Raw genomic sequence first — 17,030 nt, 5'->3', positions numbered from 1 at the left:
CATGAAAATACATTTCAGAAAGTTGAAAATTCCGAAACTTTCCAAAAAAGGGCCGTTACATATGCCCTGCCTTCTGTGTTAAAACTTCTGTTCTTCTTTGACAAGAATTCTGATCTATTCCTTCCTACTTGAATAACTTGATAGTATAAACCTTGTATCATTTGCAGTGGTTTTGTTTTTGTGGTGACATCTCCACTGCAAAGTTTAAGTAGGGACACCTTAAATACGCACTTGTCTTCAGCTTACTGTACTATGTCTTCAGCTTACCTTACCATTACCTTATCATTTCAACTGCCAACACAAAACACCCTATATCATATTATATGCCTCTCCAGCCAGAAAATTTAGTCCCAGCAAAATGAATGAAGTTCCAGCAAAATGAATGAAGTTCCAGCATCCATGAAAAATCTATCAGGTGTCCCAGGTGGTTTGTGGAAAGCTGTGGAGGTCAGAGGTCAGACAAACTTGGGCGGAGCTGTTGGTTTGGGGGTCATGAGGCTGACAGTTTTGGGCCAGGGGGATTTGTACCTGCTGGTTTTGATCAAGCTCCAAGTCCCAGCAAGGGAATTGTGTCAGGAAAAACTGGGATAATTTGGAAGTGCCCTTACTCCAAACCACTACATTTATGTTAATCATGGTCAATTTGGTGTGAGTTACTGAAAAAAAATTAGATTGCATGGTAGGAAGGGACAGGTAGGTTCTTGTGGTGTTAGACGTTTGTGATTGAAACAGTTGTGGACAAAGAAAATACTATACATAACATTATATTGGTGATGAAAGTTGTCACTGTAAAGCCCTGAAAAAAACAAAATAACCACGGACACATTAAGATTTACTGCATTTGGTACAGGGTTTGTGTAGGTTAGGTGCAGGTAGACAGAAACAGCTGTACAGCTTCAGTTTTACCTGCACTATCCTGATATGCACCCAGTATTATTGAACCCTATTCAATCAAACTTCAAAATCATGACTTTTTGAAGGAAGAAGGGGACTGATAAGAACGCCTGGATAGAATTATGGGATATATTTGTTAGGATCTTATAGTAATCTTGTAGTCAAATTATGGCGTTTGTAGGAAATTTGACCAGAGATGAAACAGTACAAGGTGAATAGATGTTTGACTGTCATAGCTCTGCTGGGTAGTAAATGTTCCCTCAACCGAGACGGGGGCCGCTACCAACTTACAAGCACCTTTGACCCATTGCTGACATCACACTTCCAGTCTGGATGTGTGACTTAGGCTTTGGGTCATTCCAACTTCATAAGGATCAGAGGACTGATTGATAGCTTGTTGGTAAGCGCTTTATTCTGTGTACGGATGAGGGGGAAGTAGAACAGAAAGAAACAACATCCCGACTCCCGGGATTCGAACCCGCGCCGAACCCGGGCAGCCGGATCACAAATCATGACTGCTATCACTGTCGCCACAAAAGCACTAGTGCCCTTGGGGAAGGACGATAGGCAGTACTTAAACACCACTGTTACAGAAGTTTAAAATTGTGACATAACGCTCGTTCTCTTTCGTTTCCCAGACACTGAGAGTGCCTGAGAGCAGCCAAGATTTCCTCTCAGGAGAACTGGGGCAGCCCCTCCGCCTCGGCGGGGGCGGTGGACTCCAAGTCGGACATCGACGATGGCACAGGCTGCGAGGACGCGGAGGGTGTGTGGAGTCCCGACATCGAGCAGAGCTTCCAGGAGGCCTTGGCAATATACCCACCCTGTGGCAGAAGGAAGATCATCCTGTCAGACGAAGGAAAGATGTATGGTAAGTGGTGATTGGTTGCTGTGTTTGTAAGGATGAATGTGATTGGTTGATTTTGTTTCAACTTCAAGGAAGATATGTGGCGTGAAGAATATCTGCCTTTTGGAAGGAGGAAGATCATCTTATCCGACGAAGGAAAGATGTATGGTAAGTCGTGATTGGTTGCAGTGTTTGTAAGGATGAATGTGAGTGTTTGATTTTGTTTCAAGAAAAAATGTGGCATGGAGTAAAACTGGCGTTAGGAAGGAGGAAGATCATCTTATCAGACGAAGGAAAGATGTATGGCAAGTGCTGATTGGTTACTAGTGTTACGTGTCAATATTTTTACTTGGTGTCAAACTGTAAAAATGAAATCTCATGGTAAGTGTTGATTGGCTGTTGCATTCAAACGGTTGATTGGTATTGATTGATTTTGTTAAAAGATCCTTTTTGTAGCTCAGATGATATATCAAAGACACCTGAAGAATTGCTTTGCAGTTGCCTACAGGTCTTCAGAGTTGCAAGAGATGTAGAGGTTCTTTCTCTGGTTACTTAGTAAGAAATTTGATATTGTTAGCCCTGGCCCAGTTTGAATGATGTATGCTGGGTTCAATGACATATATGTAACCTTGACAGGTGCTATAGATTTGTGGGCCCTGCTGCTGACCTTTGACCTTACATCTTCCTGTATACAAATGCTGACATTTTCCTTGTCAACTCACACCATATTCAACATTTGTTGCTCAAGGCTGGGTTTTAAACACGTAAATCTGTATATGTCCATCTCTTAGTCCTCAAGGCACAGGCCGTCACTGTCAATTAAAAGCATAATCTTTATGTAAAAGCAGAGGTTAGAAGAACTGTGAGAATTAATTGCTTTTCAAGCTGTTTTGTCACTAAACAATGAAACATGGTACCCAATTTAGCTAGGGGATCTAGTACAGTATTTGTACTGTGAAAGCTACTCAATCCCTAGTGTGATTCCTTATGTTGAGAGTAGTCCTCCTACAATTTTGCCATGCTATGTACAATTGCTGCGTTGTAAGGATCATCATGTATCTGTTGGTATATTAATTAATATTCAAAAGAATAGAGAAAAAGAGAGAGAATTAATTGCTTTCCAAGCTGTTCTGTCACTAAACACAGCCCACTAATTTAGCCAGGGGACCTCCTATTTGTGCTGTGTTAATGAAAGCTACAAGCAGCGTGAAATCTGTAATCAGGCCACAAATCTCTGCATCAGTGCCCCTAATTACAGGAACCTGAGCGGAAAGTGGCCTGGTTAGTCCCAGGGGAGGCCACAGGCAGGAGTTCACCCCCAAGGCATATCCTGTAAGCCCAGCAGCTTCTGATTCAGCTGTTCTCACATAGAGGACACAGCTTGACTGAGCTGACTGAACCATTGAGGGCTGATAACAGCAATGGAAGATGGTGTAAATCTTGAAAGTTTTTTCGTTTCGGCGGTTTTGTGTTCACAATCACAGTTTTCACAATAAGTTGAATAACATACCGATAATCTAATATACAAAATCGTCACATCACAAGTATATATTGTCTAAGTAATTATAAGTGATATAATATTCAAAGCTGCTGACAGCCCTGAGTAGTTACTGCTTTTGTTTCGACCAAAAGCTCAAAAACACTTCTTCTTCTCCTTGTGACACCACTACACTCAAAGACACTACAAACTCTTGATTTTGACCATGCCCTGAAATTTGAGTGCTACAAACTTTGATCAGAATTAAGAATGAATTTTAAAAAAAATGCACCGTTCTCTTGAAGAATAAGAAACAGCATTTTGAGACATCTATTTCATAATATAATAATGTTATATTAATAGTATGATAAACACTCCTATTAATCTACTCAAAGCTTAACCTACATAGCTGTTATTATCATGCTAATAGATGGTAGACATCTGTAGAAAGATTGCTTAGATTATATTTCAATTGTTACTTTTCTACATCAGATTCAGTAAGTGCTTTTATCAAGGAAGTAATGTACAAAAAGGATTGATTGAATTTTAAGTCTTGGTTGTTTTTTCAAACCCCTCACTAGTAGACAGGTGAGAAATTCTGAGAAAATGAAACCCGATCTGGCCGGTATTACCTCATCAGTATTCACATGGATATCCATGGCTGAATGGGAGACAACAGGTTGGTCCAGCGGATCAGGTGGGAACAGGGGGGATAGCTGCGGGCTATAACAGTCCGCGCCTTTCTTCATGTGAGAAACTGTCTGTTGTTTGGAGCCGTCTGTTGATGTTTTTATGGAGCCGGTAAAGCCTAGCAGTTCGATTGTGTTTTATCGCTTCTCAAGGATACAACCTCTACCTGTGGATTGTAAAATTAAGGTGGTTATGTAGAACAAATCCCCCTTAAATGTCAAACTCTTTTTATAGTACATCCTTTTATGATCTTTATTTTTATGTCTGGCAAAAGTTGAATCAGGAAGCAAATCGTGCAGGTCTAAAATTAGATCCCAGGTCTATATGCTGTTATGTAAAAGGCTGAGGTCTTTATGTAGACGTATCCCTGGGAGGTAGTGAATAGGTAAGAATAATCCCACTGGCTGTCATCAGGATGCCCATGTAAGACAGGTGACACACGGGTTTCCTATTAGGCCAGACGGACTCAATATTTTGGATAACTTCCACAACTCAGCAAGTGAAGGAAATTAGGAAATCTCAGAACTAATACTATAGTAATAGCAGAAACCTGCAGTAGTGACATAAAATTAATAGATTTTTGAGTAGCCACAAAATGAGCTAAAATGTTGGACACCCTGGAATAACACAACCAAATCTCATGGAAGACCAAAAAAGAAGGATTCATTGTTATACAATATTCTAAGCATTAATTTGATAACCTTTGTGATCGCTTACTAGATTTCAAAATTGAGTGTCTTTCTCTTAGAATCTTGTGGGGTTTTTTGCTGGATCACATCAGTTTAAGGTTGTCTGGAGGATGTAACCCATGGAATTAAGTCAGTATGGCTTTAGCACAAACACCAGAAGGAAGACAAAACCACCAGGACTGTTATACCCTCAGGCAGTACCTTTGTCTGTTCCTGTGGCCAAAACACAGGTACACTCATCTGTGATGCACTGTATGTTTAGGGTTGTTATGCAAAAGGTGGGGAAAAAGACACAATCATGATCTACATGAACACAAAAATTGCAACACAGGTATACATTTGTATGTGTTTTACATGCTTAAATGTTTAATTACTTCTTTGATACAGTTTGGGTGTACACAAATTTGCACTTCTCACGTTGTTCCTTTGCACAATTGAGAAAGCTATAATGAGAATAAGGTCTGCTTGCTCTCAGAGGTTGATGGAAAGATTTTGGTTGAAGGCTTCCTTTGTCCTTCTTAGCAACAAGAAAGATAAAAGAAGGGACAAAATGCCACTTAACAAGTTTAAACATAAACTTCACCTCACTTAAAGGTGTGTGCAAAGTGAGGAGTGAAGCATTTGCCATTCTATTTTGCTTCCTTTCTCAATGTACTGCAAGTTGCAACTGTCCCAAAACTTAGTGCATCTAAATATTGAAAATCCATAGGTTACTAAAAGAAGTAAAATGAGATGAAATAGCCAAGATTGTAATTTTCCATGCAAAAAATTACTACCCAAATTTTTGACTTGACGGAGACTGGTGCGGTACAGATATGAGGTGCGGTACTGGTATGAGGTCTTACTCTTTTTGAGAGTTGTTCCTTTATCATGAAGATTCTTAGCCTGGGTACCATCCGGATAGTAGTTCGCTCCTATGTTCACTTCTGCTATCCGTCTGGAGACGTGCGCATTCAAACCGTTTGGTGGTGACGCCAGTTGATGAGCGAATCAAGGAATGGGTTCTATAGCACTCGTTCGATGACAACAGGCCGGCGCCTGCATGCGCAAGGGGACATAGGGCTTTTCCGGTGTTGGAACACCGGTTCGAACGATCACATGAACCCATTCCATAATTCGCTCCTATGTGGGGACCAATCAGCGTCTGCGTCCAAAATTTGGACGATTCCAGACGTTGAGATGGTCCGCGTTCCCAGACGGAAACACAGAGAAGCGACTGTATATAGTGTATAATGAATGTCAGAGCTAGAAGCGACTGTATATAGTATATAATGAACGTCGGAGCGAACTACTTTCCGGATGGTACCCAGGCTAGAAGATTCTACCAACACAGATTGAATTTCAAGCTAAGGTTATGTAATATTATTATACACAGGTAAATTTTCCACCACTACCATCTGGAATCATTGAGCCGAGAACACAACTGATCCGTAACTGTACATAAGCAAGGTGACAGATGTTTGGCCAAACGGACTGATGAATTCTGAGATATGCAAAATCGCCAAGGTCATGTATTATTCCATGGACTTGTGGGGGACACAGTCTGTGGGTTCGGGAGTGTTTGGGTTACACCCTTATTTGCATAGGAGGTGGCTTGTCTTCTAGTTCGGTTTTAGATTTTGGTTATACTTTGATTTTTAAGTGTAGTGTTGTATCAACTGAGGGTCTTGTGAAATAGAAGAGAAGAGACAAAATTTGAATCAAAAGGGATTCTTCTCAAATGGCGTTTAGACCTGTGTTGGCTTTGGTTTAGCACATTTGTTGTTTTGGCCATTCAAGTTCCATTTCTTGAGTTGAATTTTGGGATTTAAAAGATCTAAACTGGAAGACCAATGCGACAACAGGAGTCAACAGGAAAAGTCTGTGCTTTTTTTCATACACCATATTTTTTCAGATTAAAGATGTCATAGCACGGTGATTTTATCTTGACTAAGCTGGGTTTTTTTTCGGAACAACGTCTCTAAGAACCAAGAAATAACTTGGGGTGGCGACTTTGAATAATATATGAACTTTAACACAGTTTTGTAATTCTTTTGAAATGTTGTTGTATTATTTGACATAATCACATAGAATGGCCGACATTAGATTTAGACTTGTCCGTAGTATGCTAGAAATCATGGCTTTGAAGACATCAAAAGGGTATTTTCATTTGATGTAAAACAGAGGGCCCTAGCTTAAGTTTATTTTTAGCTCTAAGTCTGCATATATGGTAAGTTACCGTAAGTACCGTATCTAAAAGTTTCACAGTTCTGATGTAACAATGCTTTCATTGAAATAAAACAGAGCAGCCAACTTTAAAAGTACAATATTGTTGGGAGGAAAAGTATTATATTTTTTTATTTCATACAATGATTAAATTGAAAGAAAGAACGGACGCTAAACTGGTCAGAGAGAGAGAGAGAGAGAGATTTGTGCTTGTAGATAGGCCTAAGGAAGCCTACCTTTTTGATAGGTTTAACATGTTGTAGATGTTTGCTAGGAACTAGGAAACACAGTTGGAACAGGACTTTAAGAGAAGCGTCAAGTCCAGAGGACTGATAGCAAGAGTATAGTTTGCAGTCTGTTTGCCTTGATTTTTCAAGTACAGTATAGTTAACTGTTAAGGAACACAGGTGCAACTTTGACATCTGGTCATACATGAAGTTAAACTTCACAGTTGGAAAAGCAGAGGTGTTCCTCTCACATCCAGAGGATCTTTTCTTCTTTCGTTTTTAGGCTACCAACTTCAACTTGCTGAAGACTTTCGTAAATTGTAGCCTATATTATAGTATATACTCATTTTTCACTTGAGTGAAATGACTTCACAGCTGGAAAAGCAGAAGTGTTGCTGTCACATCCAGCAGGACTGATGGCAGCAGGGGGGCAGGGGTAGGGTTCCAGGGACCAGCACCTCACCTCAGGGAGGTCAGAGGTCATCCCTTCAGGAGTTGCCTGTCACTCACTGTCAGGTTAGCAGCAGCACTGTGACCCAGGAGCAGTTGGGACCTGCCAATCTTGGTGTGGCACAGTTTAAACCTGGTGATGCCTGACCCAGGCAAGATTTGTCACTGTCGCAAGGAGAAATCTTAGGAATGTTCCTGAAGACTGAAACAGCATCCGATCAGAGTATGATTATGAAAGCTGAGTATGAGTATGAAATCCTATGGAACTAAAGAACTCTGTCAGCATTAGTCTACTCTTTTCTTCACATATTTTTTATTGCAAAATTTGCTCACTGTTTACTTGGGAGAAATCTATGGAATGTACTGGAAGAAGGAAACAGTATCTGATCTTGGTCAGGTAAGAGATAGAACTTGAGTTGAGCCTTGAGGTAAAGTTTTAGTTCTGTCTGCACAGACAGATCTTCATGTTGCATCTGGTCTTTGCTACTTTGCTGTGGAAGTACTTTAGGACATAGGCTTTTAAATATGCAAAAGATATTTTCTTGGATAAAGAGTCAACTTGGTGTATAATAATATACAATTTTCTACAAAAAAATATAATTCTTACCAAACCTTAGAACTCTACTTCGTCACTAACCATTGCTTGGATTTGGCTTTGAAACTGATGATCAAACCCCCAGTTGGCAACCTTCAGCATGTGGTGTCGCATGCTGGTATTTCTGCAGCTGGAAAATGATGTATTAAAAGACCAGTTGGTTAGCCCATGGATTAGGACACCCTGCCAAGATATGGACTCAATGATGAAGGGACTGTGGCAGCTGTCTCTATGAAACGTAGTTGAACATGTGCTTTACTCTTTAACTAAGTTTGAATGTCCAGAGAAGCTTTATTCAGAAGTCATTGTCATCATCTATTTGAGATATAGTCTAAAAGGAAAATATTATTTAAAAATTTATAAAAATAGAAGTTCAGCTGCAAGCAATTTGCACATGTTTTATCAAGTCAAAATCATTTTGTAAATGCCATACACATGTAGTGGTACAACACTTATAATTTGAATATATTGCATCATACTTCTGTACCTGCACCTGTGTAGTTTACCTAAACAAATTTGTCCATTGAATATGACGTTTTGTCCAGCACCCCTATATCTAGTGTTTTTTCTTCAGACCCACTAATTGGTTCTGTCAGCAGTTGGTCAGCCTTGTTGGGGCCAGTCTGAGCCAGTTGTCCTTGAGATATGAGCACAACAGGGAATTCTGGGTGTTTTGTCAGCTGTCTCCGCTGTGAGATCTGGATCAGTCCTTTACCTCCATGTTCTTTTGAATATTCTGAAAATTTTAATAGTACTGATAGATATTTGATCGTGAAGAAGATATATTTTTATACCAGTCTCTGAAAAGGAAGAATACATCATTGAGGCAAAAAGTCTGGAAGACTGCATAAATCATGCAGCAAAGAATCATGCTATCAGCTACTAACTAAGATCTAAACCTCAGACTAGAGCTCTGGATTTGGTAACAAAATCAGAATGGTTCTTTTGAATATTCTGAAAATCTTAATAGTACTGGTAGGCCATATGGAATATCAAATGCATGTTTGGTGTGATTAATCATAGTCATTCATAGAAATAAACAGAGAAATAAAGAAAATCATACGTTACCTGTTCAGCAATCCATAGCTCAGTGCACATTTGGTTTGTTTAGTTGGCTTTAATTGCATAATCTACATCTTTATTATATTTTGTCTGACCCTCACATCCTTCCGCATGACCTCAATGAAAAGTGGCCTGCGGCTGACTGATTTAAGCTGCTCACGAATAAACAAAGTTCAAACGAGCAAAACCATAGTGCTATACAGTATGACCAGAGCTCTGCTTAGAAACTAGGTCTAGGAGGTGCTCTAGGTCTGGATAGGGTTAAATTTCTCCCAAACCGAACAACTTTTGATGAATCAAATCTGAAATCGGACAATGAGATGCTGAGGTCATAACAAGATGAAACCCTCTCTTTCTTGGAGAGACCAGATGCTGAATAGAAATGGCCTCAGGGATTCTAAGCCTATTTCTGTGCTATAGACACTTTAGCTAGCTCATCCACAATCTATAATACCAGGGTTGCGACCTCTATGCTGTTACAATGAAGAAGGATTGTCTTCAGTTGACCTTTAACCCTGAGGTCAGCTGCATGACCCTAATGAGTATCCATCTACAAGGAGACAGACAGCAATTGGCAGGTTTTGAGTTTGTCTGTCTTTAAGGAAATAGGACAGAAATCTCATTGCTTAATGTTGGTCCAAGTAAGAAGTAAATGTTATGTCTATGTCAAAGTGGTAAAACTAAAAGTCAACATGAAGATGGCACTGGTCTTACTATTTAGTGCACACAGTGTGCGCGATTCTAGAGGCATCTATGATATTGCCATGGTCATTGTTTTTGGAGGGAAATCCAGGAATTAAAGGATTTGACAAGTAAGAGCTTTTGCTAATCTTGTAAATGTTCAGTAAAACTTGAAAGGCAGAACCTTTGTTTGCAGCTGGGCTCAGCTCTATTAGCTTTGCTCTTCTTGACAGATGCTAATCTCTAAGGAGATGTTAGGGTGGACAGTTGTTGAGTCTTCTGACAAGCTGGCTTTTGTGACTGCCACTCCTTTTTTGGGATAGTAGATTGTCGTCAGTCAAAAGACATCACAATTGGCCCCTCAACATCTGCTTGGAGATTAGACAGCTGCAGCCATTTATTGGAGTTCACAGTTTCACAGCCACTCCCTGGGGAATCGCCATGGCAACAAGCTGGTGTTGTCACGGTAACCATATCTCCCTTTATTGGCAGGAAGACAAAATTGTCAGCAGACCTTGTATCATTGAGGCAATCTCAATCCAATTGGAGTTAATTTTAGTCCTGATTGGGGCAGGGGGTAATGACCTCAACCAATGAATGATTATTTTATACAATAATAATATTGATAATTTATTGACACGACAAAAGTACAGCGACTTTCTTAAGGTCTACATCTATAACTATAACAACTACTTACAATGCAACTACTTACAGTACAACTAAACACACATACATGTATATGGATATCTGAAGGTATAAATAAATCAACATATAGGGTTTAGCATGTCATTTACACTATTGGTTCTACGGTATAAACATTCGTTGATATATTTGCCTTCTTGTACACAGTGAGGATTATCGTTTTATATATTCCAAGGAGTACCAGGGTAGTGACTTTATCTGTTGCAAATCAACATTAACATCTGTATATGATTTTACCCACAACATCATCTTTGTCATTGCCCCCAAAAATGGAGATGATATTTGTCTGCTAAAATAATTTTTCAATTAGTTTATAAAGACTGTTTCTGCAAACTCTCCTTTCCCAAACCTCCGACAAAGTAAGTCTCAGCCACCGTCTTCAAAACATAGCTGGTCTCTTGCATCTCAATGCAGAGCAGGGCCATAGATGGAGCGGAAAAGTGACCTAGAGAACAGTGCTGTCATATGTGGCTAACCCTGGTGATAATCAGTGCCTAGCACCAGTGTGAGTGATGTTGGGTCTGTACTGTCCTGGCATGGTGTGCAGATGGGCCTGATTTACCCCAGCCAAGAGGACCTGGAGGCTGAACAACAAACTGGGATACTACCAGTCACTAAAATCTGTCCCCACTACTGGATCTAGCTCTGAATTTGATCATGAAGGAGATATATTTTCATAACATCAGTCTCTGAAAAGGAAGAAGACGTCATTGAGGCAAAAAGTCTGGGAGGCTGCATGAACAGCAAAGTACCATGCTATCATCTACTAAAATCTAAACCTCAGACTAGAGCTCTGGATTTGTGAACAAAATCTGACTGGGTCCTTTAAAACAACTGCCAAAAGCCTAAAGCAAGACATCTGTGTACCATGAAGTTGAAGTTTGCAGCACTTAAATTTCGTTGCAAGGTTAAAATCCAGAGTTAATTGTCAGTTTGCTATGTCTTTGAGTTTGCGGTTGAAACACTGTACCGTAGTGATGCGAGGCAAGACAGAGCACATCATGTTTCAACTTTGCAGTGTCTCGAGTTTGTGGTGAAAACTCCCTGTATATGTACATGAAACCTCCTGCATATATCACGATTTACTTTACACAGTTTCGTCCTTGTGGGAGGATGGACTGTGATACAAACCAGAAAGTCTTGGTTGAGCAACAGGCACTTGCAGAATAGCTGTGCTGACCCTTGTGGTCTGTATCAAATTGTCTCTCCCTGTGTTTGTGGTTTCCCCTGGCTAGATGGAGAAAGATCTATTGCTGTGAGAGCAGAGAGTTTATCTCATGTTTACTTTTAGGCCATGCATCTTGACTGGGTGGTGCTGAGTTTTCATGTGGGTGCCAGGTTTGGGATGGCTCCCTGGGGACAGGGAAGGGTTATGCAGGGTCATACAGTTTTATAGCAGTCCACCTCATATAGTAAGGGTATACATACATGCAGCAGTCATTCACAATTTAGGTGAAGGGTGATGATTTTTAACTGTAGTACTAGTGCGGTGTGGCTTTGCTCCAGCTAGTGTTTTCAGTGAAGCACACAGGTCACCCTTAATTACTGTTTTGGAACTGACTAACCTCATCAAATGTGTACAACCTCTTTGATGGTATGATTTGTCATCTTTTTTCTTTGTCTTCCTTTTGTTTTTGCGTTCATCTTTACTGATGCAAACTAATATGATACAAATGTTAAAGTATACTTAGTTTGCATGAAAACCATAAGTTTAAGAAAAATGGCATTGCTTTTGTTGTTTTTCATTATGAATAGAAGTAGGTCGAAGCGAACAGGTGTTCCCACACAGCAACTTAATGGCTTCCATCAGGCAATGTAATTTTCCCCGTCTTCCCAATTTGCATCCCCTTTGTCTGAAAGACCCTTTCAAGCCTGCACTGCAATTTGATCACAGGAGGCCTCCTGCTTTCAGCTGGGCCATGGTACACATAGCCCACATTCTCAACATTCCTCTTTCCGACTCCTTATTGAAATTTTGCTGGCAATTTTGGGGAGGTTTTAGACATACTAGTATGCACAATATTTCTACAAGTGTCCCGTTTGTTGTCGGCCACACCTTTCAGAGCAGAAGCTTCTATTCAGGCTCATCGTAGCGTCAGAAAGTGGCTTTTATTTTGTTGTAGCCAGCGCTCGTTAAGGGTCAGGTCTCGGCAGCAGCTGAGATGGCCCGCATGCCAGGAATAGTTTCCACAGCTAGCTAGGCAAGCCATCTGCGTCTTGTGCGTTGTTGTGGCAGCAAGATGCTTTCAGCGAAATTAAATGAGAATGGCACAATAGAAGCCATGTACCTGAAAATAGTTTGCAGGCTTCAGAAATGAAAAATTCTCCACCTGTCTGGGAATGAAGGAAAATATCCTAGCATGAATAGGCAAGTCGGGATAATATTTATGAATTATTATTCCATATGGCTGGCCATTTTAATGGGCACATATTATTTCCTGCTTGAGCATATTTGGTATGCCAAAATCAGAAGTTCGAGAATATTCTTATAAAAGATCATGAAAATACAATTTTGATAATTGCTCTATACTGACAAGTTAAATGTTCTTCTGATTCATATGTAATATCATGTATGATTTAATGCTACTTTTTTATTATTGATGTATGAAGTGGAAGGAAGTAAAAAGAAACACTTCTAGTTGTAATACCAGTAACTTTCTTTAAAACTAGACTCTCTATCAGTCAATGGAAAACAGCAACCCAGTCTTTTCTATTTCCCAGAAATAATTGTAGTCAATCAGTACAAAAAGGAAAGCTTGTTAGATAAGCGTTCCACATTTCTTCTAACTGCTTTTCTTTATTTTTTGGTGGGATTATGAATGGTTTTATGCTTGAAATTGGAAATTAGTAGCATGCCCTGTCCAATTTGTCATGCAATTGGCTGGAAAGCAGGGGTATTACCACAGACCCCCTCCCCTATCAGGCACAGTACAGGTGATTAACCATTGTGATTCTGGCTATGATCCTTTAATATTGACGTAATTGGAGTAATACATATGTTGATTATTACCTCATGTTTTTGGCTCCATAAATCTTGACAATTTGTACTGAATGGCAGGTAGTTATGACGTTTAATGAACTGCAATTCTTTGGAAAATTGCTACAATAAAACAACCAAATCATTGGATTAGGTACATTGTGTATTCATCATTTTTGTGGTACAGCGTTCGATTATTGAATAAAAGAAGGCCTTGATTGTACATGTACAAATGTATGTACCGCAGGTCACAAAAGAAGATATTACAAACATGTGTAGGCAGGGCTCGAAATACTGCATAATAATATGCACTTTTTGTGTGCACCCAATATTGTAGCTGTGAACCTGTTATATAACAGAACCTTTGTTGTATTACTTGTTAGAATTCTTAGCTTTAGAATTTAGGTTCATTTTTTCTATGTTGTGCTCTCAGTTTTCAGGTACACAATTGCACCCAATCAAGAAATGAATTTCGAGCTCTATTTATACAGTATACAAAGCTAGCGTGGGAACTATATGTGGATTCAGTTTCTTTTTTGCTTCTTTTAAAATTTAAGTTCCAAAAAAATATAGGTCTTGCGATGAAAAGTTTGTCCAAAAGCATGGTTGTGCATAATAGAAATGTGCAATGCAGTATGGAAATGAAGTTAGGATAAAAGAAGTTTTATTCCAAAGTCCCAGAAGTGCAGAGTTGAATTTTCATGACTCTGCCAGTGTCACCGTCCATACTTCAAGCTTCACCTGTCACAGTGGGAACAGGCAACACTTGTGTTTCACAAACCCCCCTGCCTGTGGGTACTCACTGTTGCATCAACATTCAGGGCCGCTTCACGCTAATCAGTGGAGTGCCACTCATTATGTACAGCAAATAGCCATCGTGTCCCTTGTCCTGTGAAATAATGACATAGGAGAAACCGTCCCGCACACATACACGCTCCTCATTATGACTGCTGGAACAAGATTGCAGCCAAGGCAGCGCAAATTGTATTAATTGTTTGCGGACACTATCTGCCCTAGATAGAGATGATAATTTGCTCTATTCCAAATTACTGCAAATGCAGAAATGTTCGCGGTTTTTAAAACGACTGCGACTGTTTTTCTATTATGTTATTAGACTGCAATCTATGGTGTTACTGCGAACTTAAATCCACCGCGAAAAGTCCCTTTTCCTACTACTGTGAAATTAAATCCACGCGAACTTTAATGCAATTACAGTACCACAAGAGTTCCTTAACAATATTTGCAACAAGTTTGAATATGGTCAAATAAAAGGATAACCCACAATAAGTCAAAATTTTTCAAGATTTTTCAAGAACTTGAAGAAGATTAATATGAAAATTTGAGTCTATTTGACCCGTAAGAAACATTTTGAAAGTGACATACAAAAAATTTTAACAGAACCCATACACAATTTTATGGACTGTTTGGTTTTGGTGTCTACACTTAGAGAAAGGGATTTAATGCAGGTTTTGTTCTTTTGTTACTTCAGTTGTTATGTCAGCATGGCAGTTTGTAGCAATATGTACAAGATGGTCTATCTAACATCAAAAATATCATTTTTCATGTTAGCCATGTGTTTGTAAATAAAAATGTACACAAAGTGCATTTTAATTATGGATGTGGACAAAACGGCTTGTATGCCGCTTATGTAATTTGTTACAGTGGAGGGCCATGAAATCTGGCTAATGAGGGTAATTAGTAAGGATCAGTGAACAAACACAACTTCCTGTGGTGAGGAAAATCAGAGTGCTGTTCCCAGGCATTTCACCTTTATCCTGGGCTTACTTTAATCCAAGGTTACATGGATAATCCAATGTTGCACATACTAATCCATGGTTTTACTGTGTTAATCCAAAGTTTCACTTCAATGATCCAAGATTAATCCAAGGTCTTATTTATGATTCTAAGGTTTTGCTGTTAATCGAAGGCTGTACTTGCACTGTTGAATGAATCTTAGCGGACTGTAATGTAAAGAAACTATGAGTATGACAGTATTGTTTTTGGTATGTACCAGTTAAAGCTGCAATTTTGTCAAAAAGATGCTGTAACTATAGGCAAAATGTAATCTGAAATTTGCTGCCAGTCAAGACTAAGAGTATCTCATATTTGTGAGGACTGGGTTTTCCATGTTCCACTCACATATTCCAGTAGGAAAACTTTCACTTAACGAAATATCCTGTGTCAGATGTCCACTCAAAATTGGACTAATTCCATGCTGTGCTGTTGCCATGGCAACGACAAATTAGCTGGAGGAAACTCTGTTACCAAACATGATGGGTTCCTCTGATGAAATGAAAGGGAGTCAAACGTATTCATGACATTTGAGTCAAGCTGTGCCATTTCCTGACACATTGCTTCTTATGATCTGAACAAGTAAATTATATGTGGTTCCAAATTGATAATTCTTACTGCCCTGGATGATATAGTTTGCCATTTTGCATCAGTTGGACATTTCAGTTACAAGATTTGCCAGTAAAAATTACATGGACTTCAGGCTTGAAAGATCACAGCATTTGAAATAAGTGACTGCCACCATGAAAAATTCTATAAAATGAAGGAAATGAAGGAAAAGAGTTAATCACTTAACATCAAAATTAAAAGACTATCCCTTAATTCATTGTGAGGAGCCATGCCAAAAATAACATCAAGCCTGGGATGTGTCTGAACAGAAAAACCTTCAACATGACAAGGGCAACATAAACATTCAAAAGGATCCATAGCAGTACTTGTCTTAAACCTTGAACATGACAGGGACTGCATAAACACCTAAAATGATACACAGCATGCAGGCCTATGTTGCGAAGATACCAGACTGCCTTGCAGGAGACTTCATATAGAGAGGAACATGCTAGATGTCATTTTACAGCCTGCCGCCCTATAATTAGGGCCAGGCGTACTGTAAGGGACCGTACGGCATTTAGCGAGGGGGGAGGGCCGGTCGCCAGGGGGGGGAGGGCCAAGCAAAAAAATATTTTGCCAGGGGGAGGGCCTAGCAATTTTTTTTTTACTTGGGGGGAGGGCCAAGCAAAAAAAAAAAATAGCTTGGTCTGCCAGCAAAATATGTCCCTTAAAATTCAAGAAACGGCGTTTCAGAGGATCTAGATTTCAAAATTTTTCTGGACCTCTGAGGGGGCGGGGCTTATGCATGACGCCCTCGAAAACCTTCTTCACGCACAGAAATGTTATTAAACTCTAGATTAGTCTGCCAGCAAAATTTACCCCTTTCTTATTGCCCTCAAAATGTAAGAAATGGCGTTTCAGAGCTCGAGGGTAAATATTTGCAAATTTCCCTGGATCCCTTTTGACGTGACCGGCCTCGCGCCTTTGATGACCGACATCGTGATAATGTGTTCGGGGGGGATTTAATTTTGTATTTCTAAATTGAAATGCTATCAAAGTTAGCTTTGTTTGTCAGCAAAATATCTCCTCAAACTGAAGAAAATAGCTTTTAAGAGGGTCAACATTTCAAAATTCTCCCGGACCTACCTTGCGATTCTTCGTGCCTTTGGCGCCGAACATGGTGTTCGGAACGTC

At 39.7% G+C, this 17,030-nt stretch overlaps 1 protein-coding gene across 7 annotated transcripts in view; it reads left to right on the top strand.

Annotated features, from left to right (window-relative positions):
* Positions 1-1,539: 1,539 nt before the first annotated feature.
* Positions 1,540-17,030, top strand: part of LOC118406663 (transcriptional enhancer factor TEF-1-like) — a 32,014-nt gene continuing 16,523 nt past the window's right edge. For 6 of the 7 annotated variants that reach the window (XM_035806917.1, XM_035806915.1, XM_035806913.1 and 3 more), the window contains exon 1: positions 1,622-1,765. In XM_035806917.1, the coding sequence (XP_035662810.1) occupies positions 1,759-1,765 (7 nt within the window). In that variant the 5' untranslated portion in view covers positions 1,622-1,758. Of the gene's footprint in view, positions 1,766-17,030 lie in introns of all 7 variants that reach the window. The other variant, XM_035806918.1, reaches the window with a different exon arrangement.

The sequence above is a fragment of the Branchiostoma floridae genome, chromosome 19, assembly GCF_000003815.2.
Source record: "Branchiostoma floridae strain S238N-H82 chromosome 19, Bfl_VNyyK, whole genome shotgun sequence".
NCBI lineage: Eukaryota > Metazoa > Chordata > Leptocardii > Amphioxiformes > Branchiostomatidae > Branchiostoma > Branchiostoma floridae.
The sequence above is the reverse complement of the archived record's forward strand: the minus strand, read 5'-3'. Positions and strand labels throughout refer to the sequence as shown.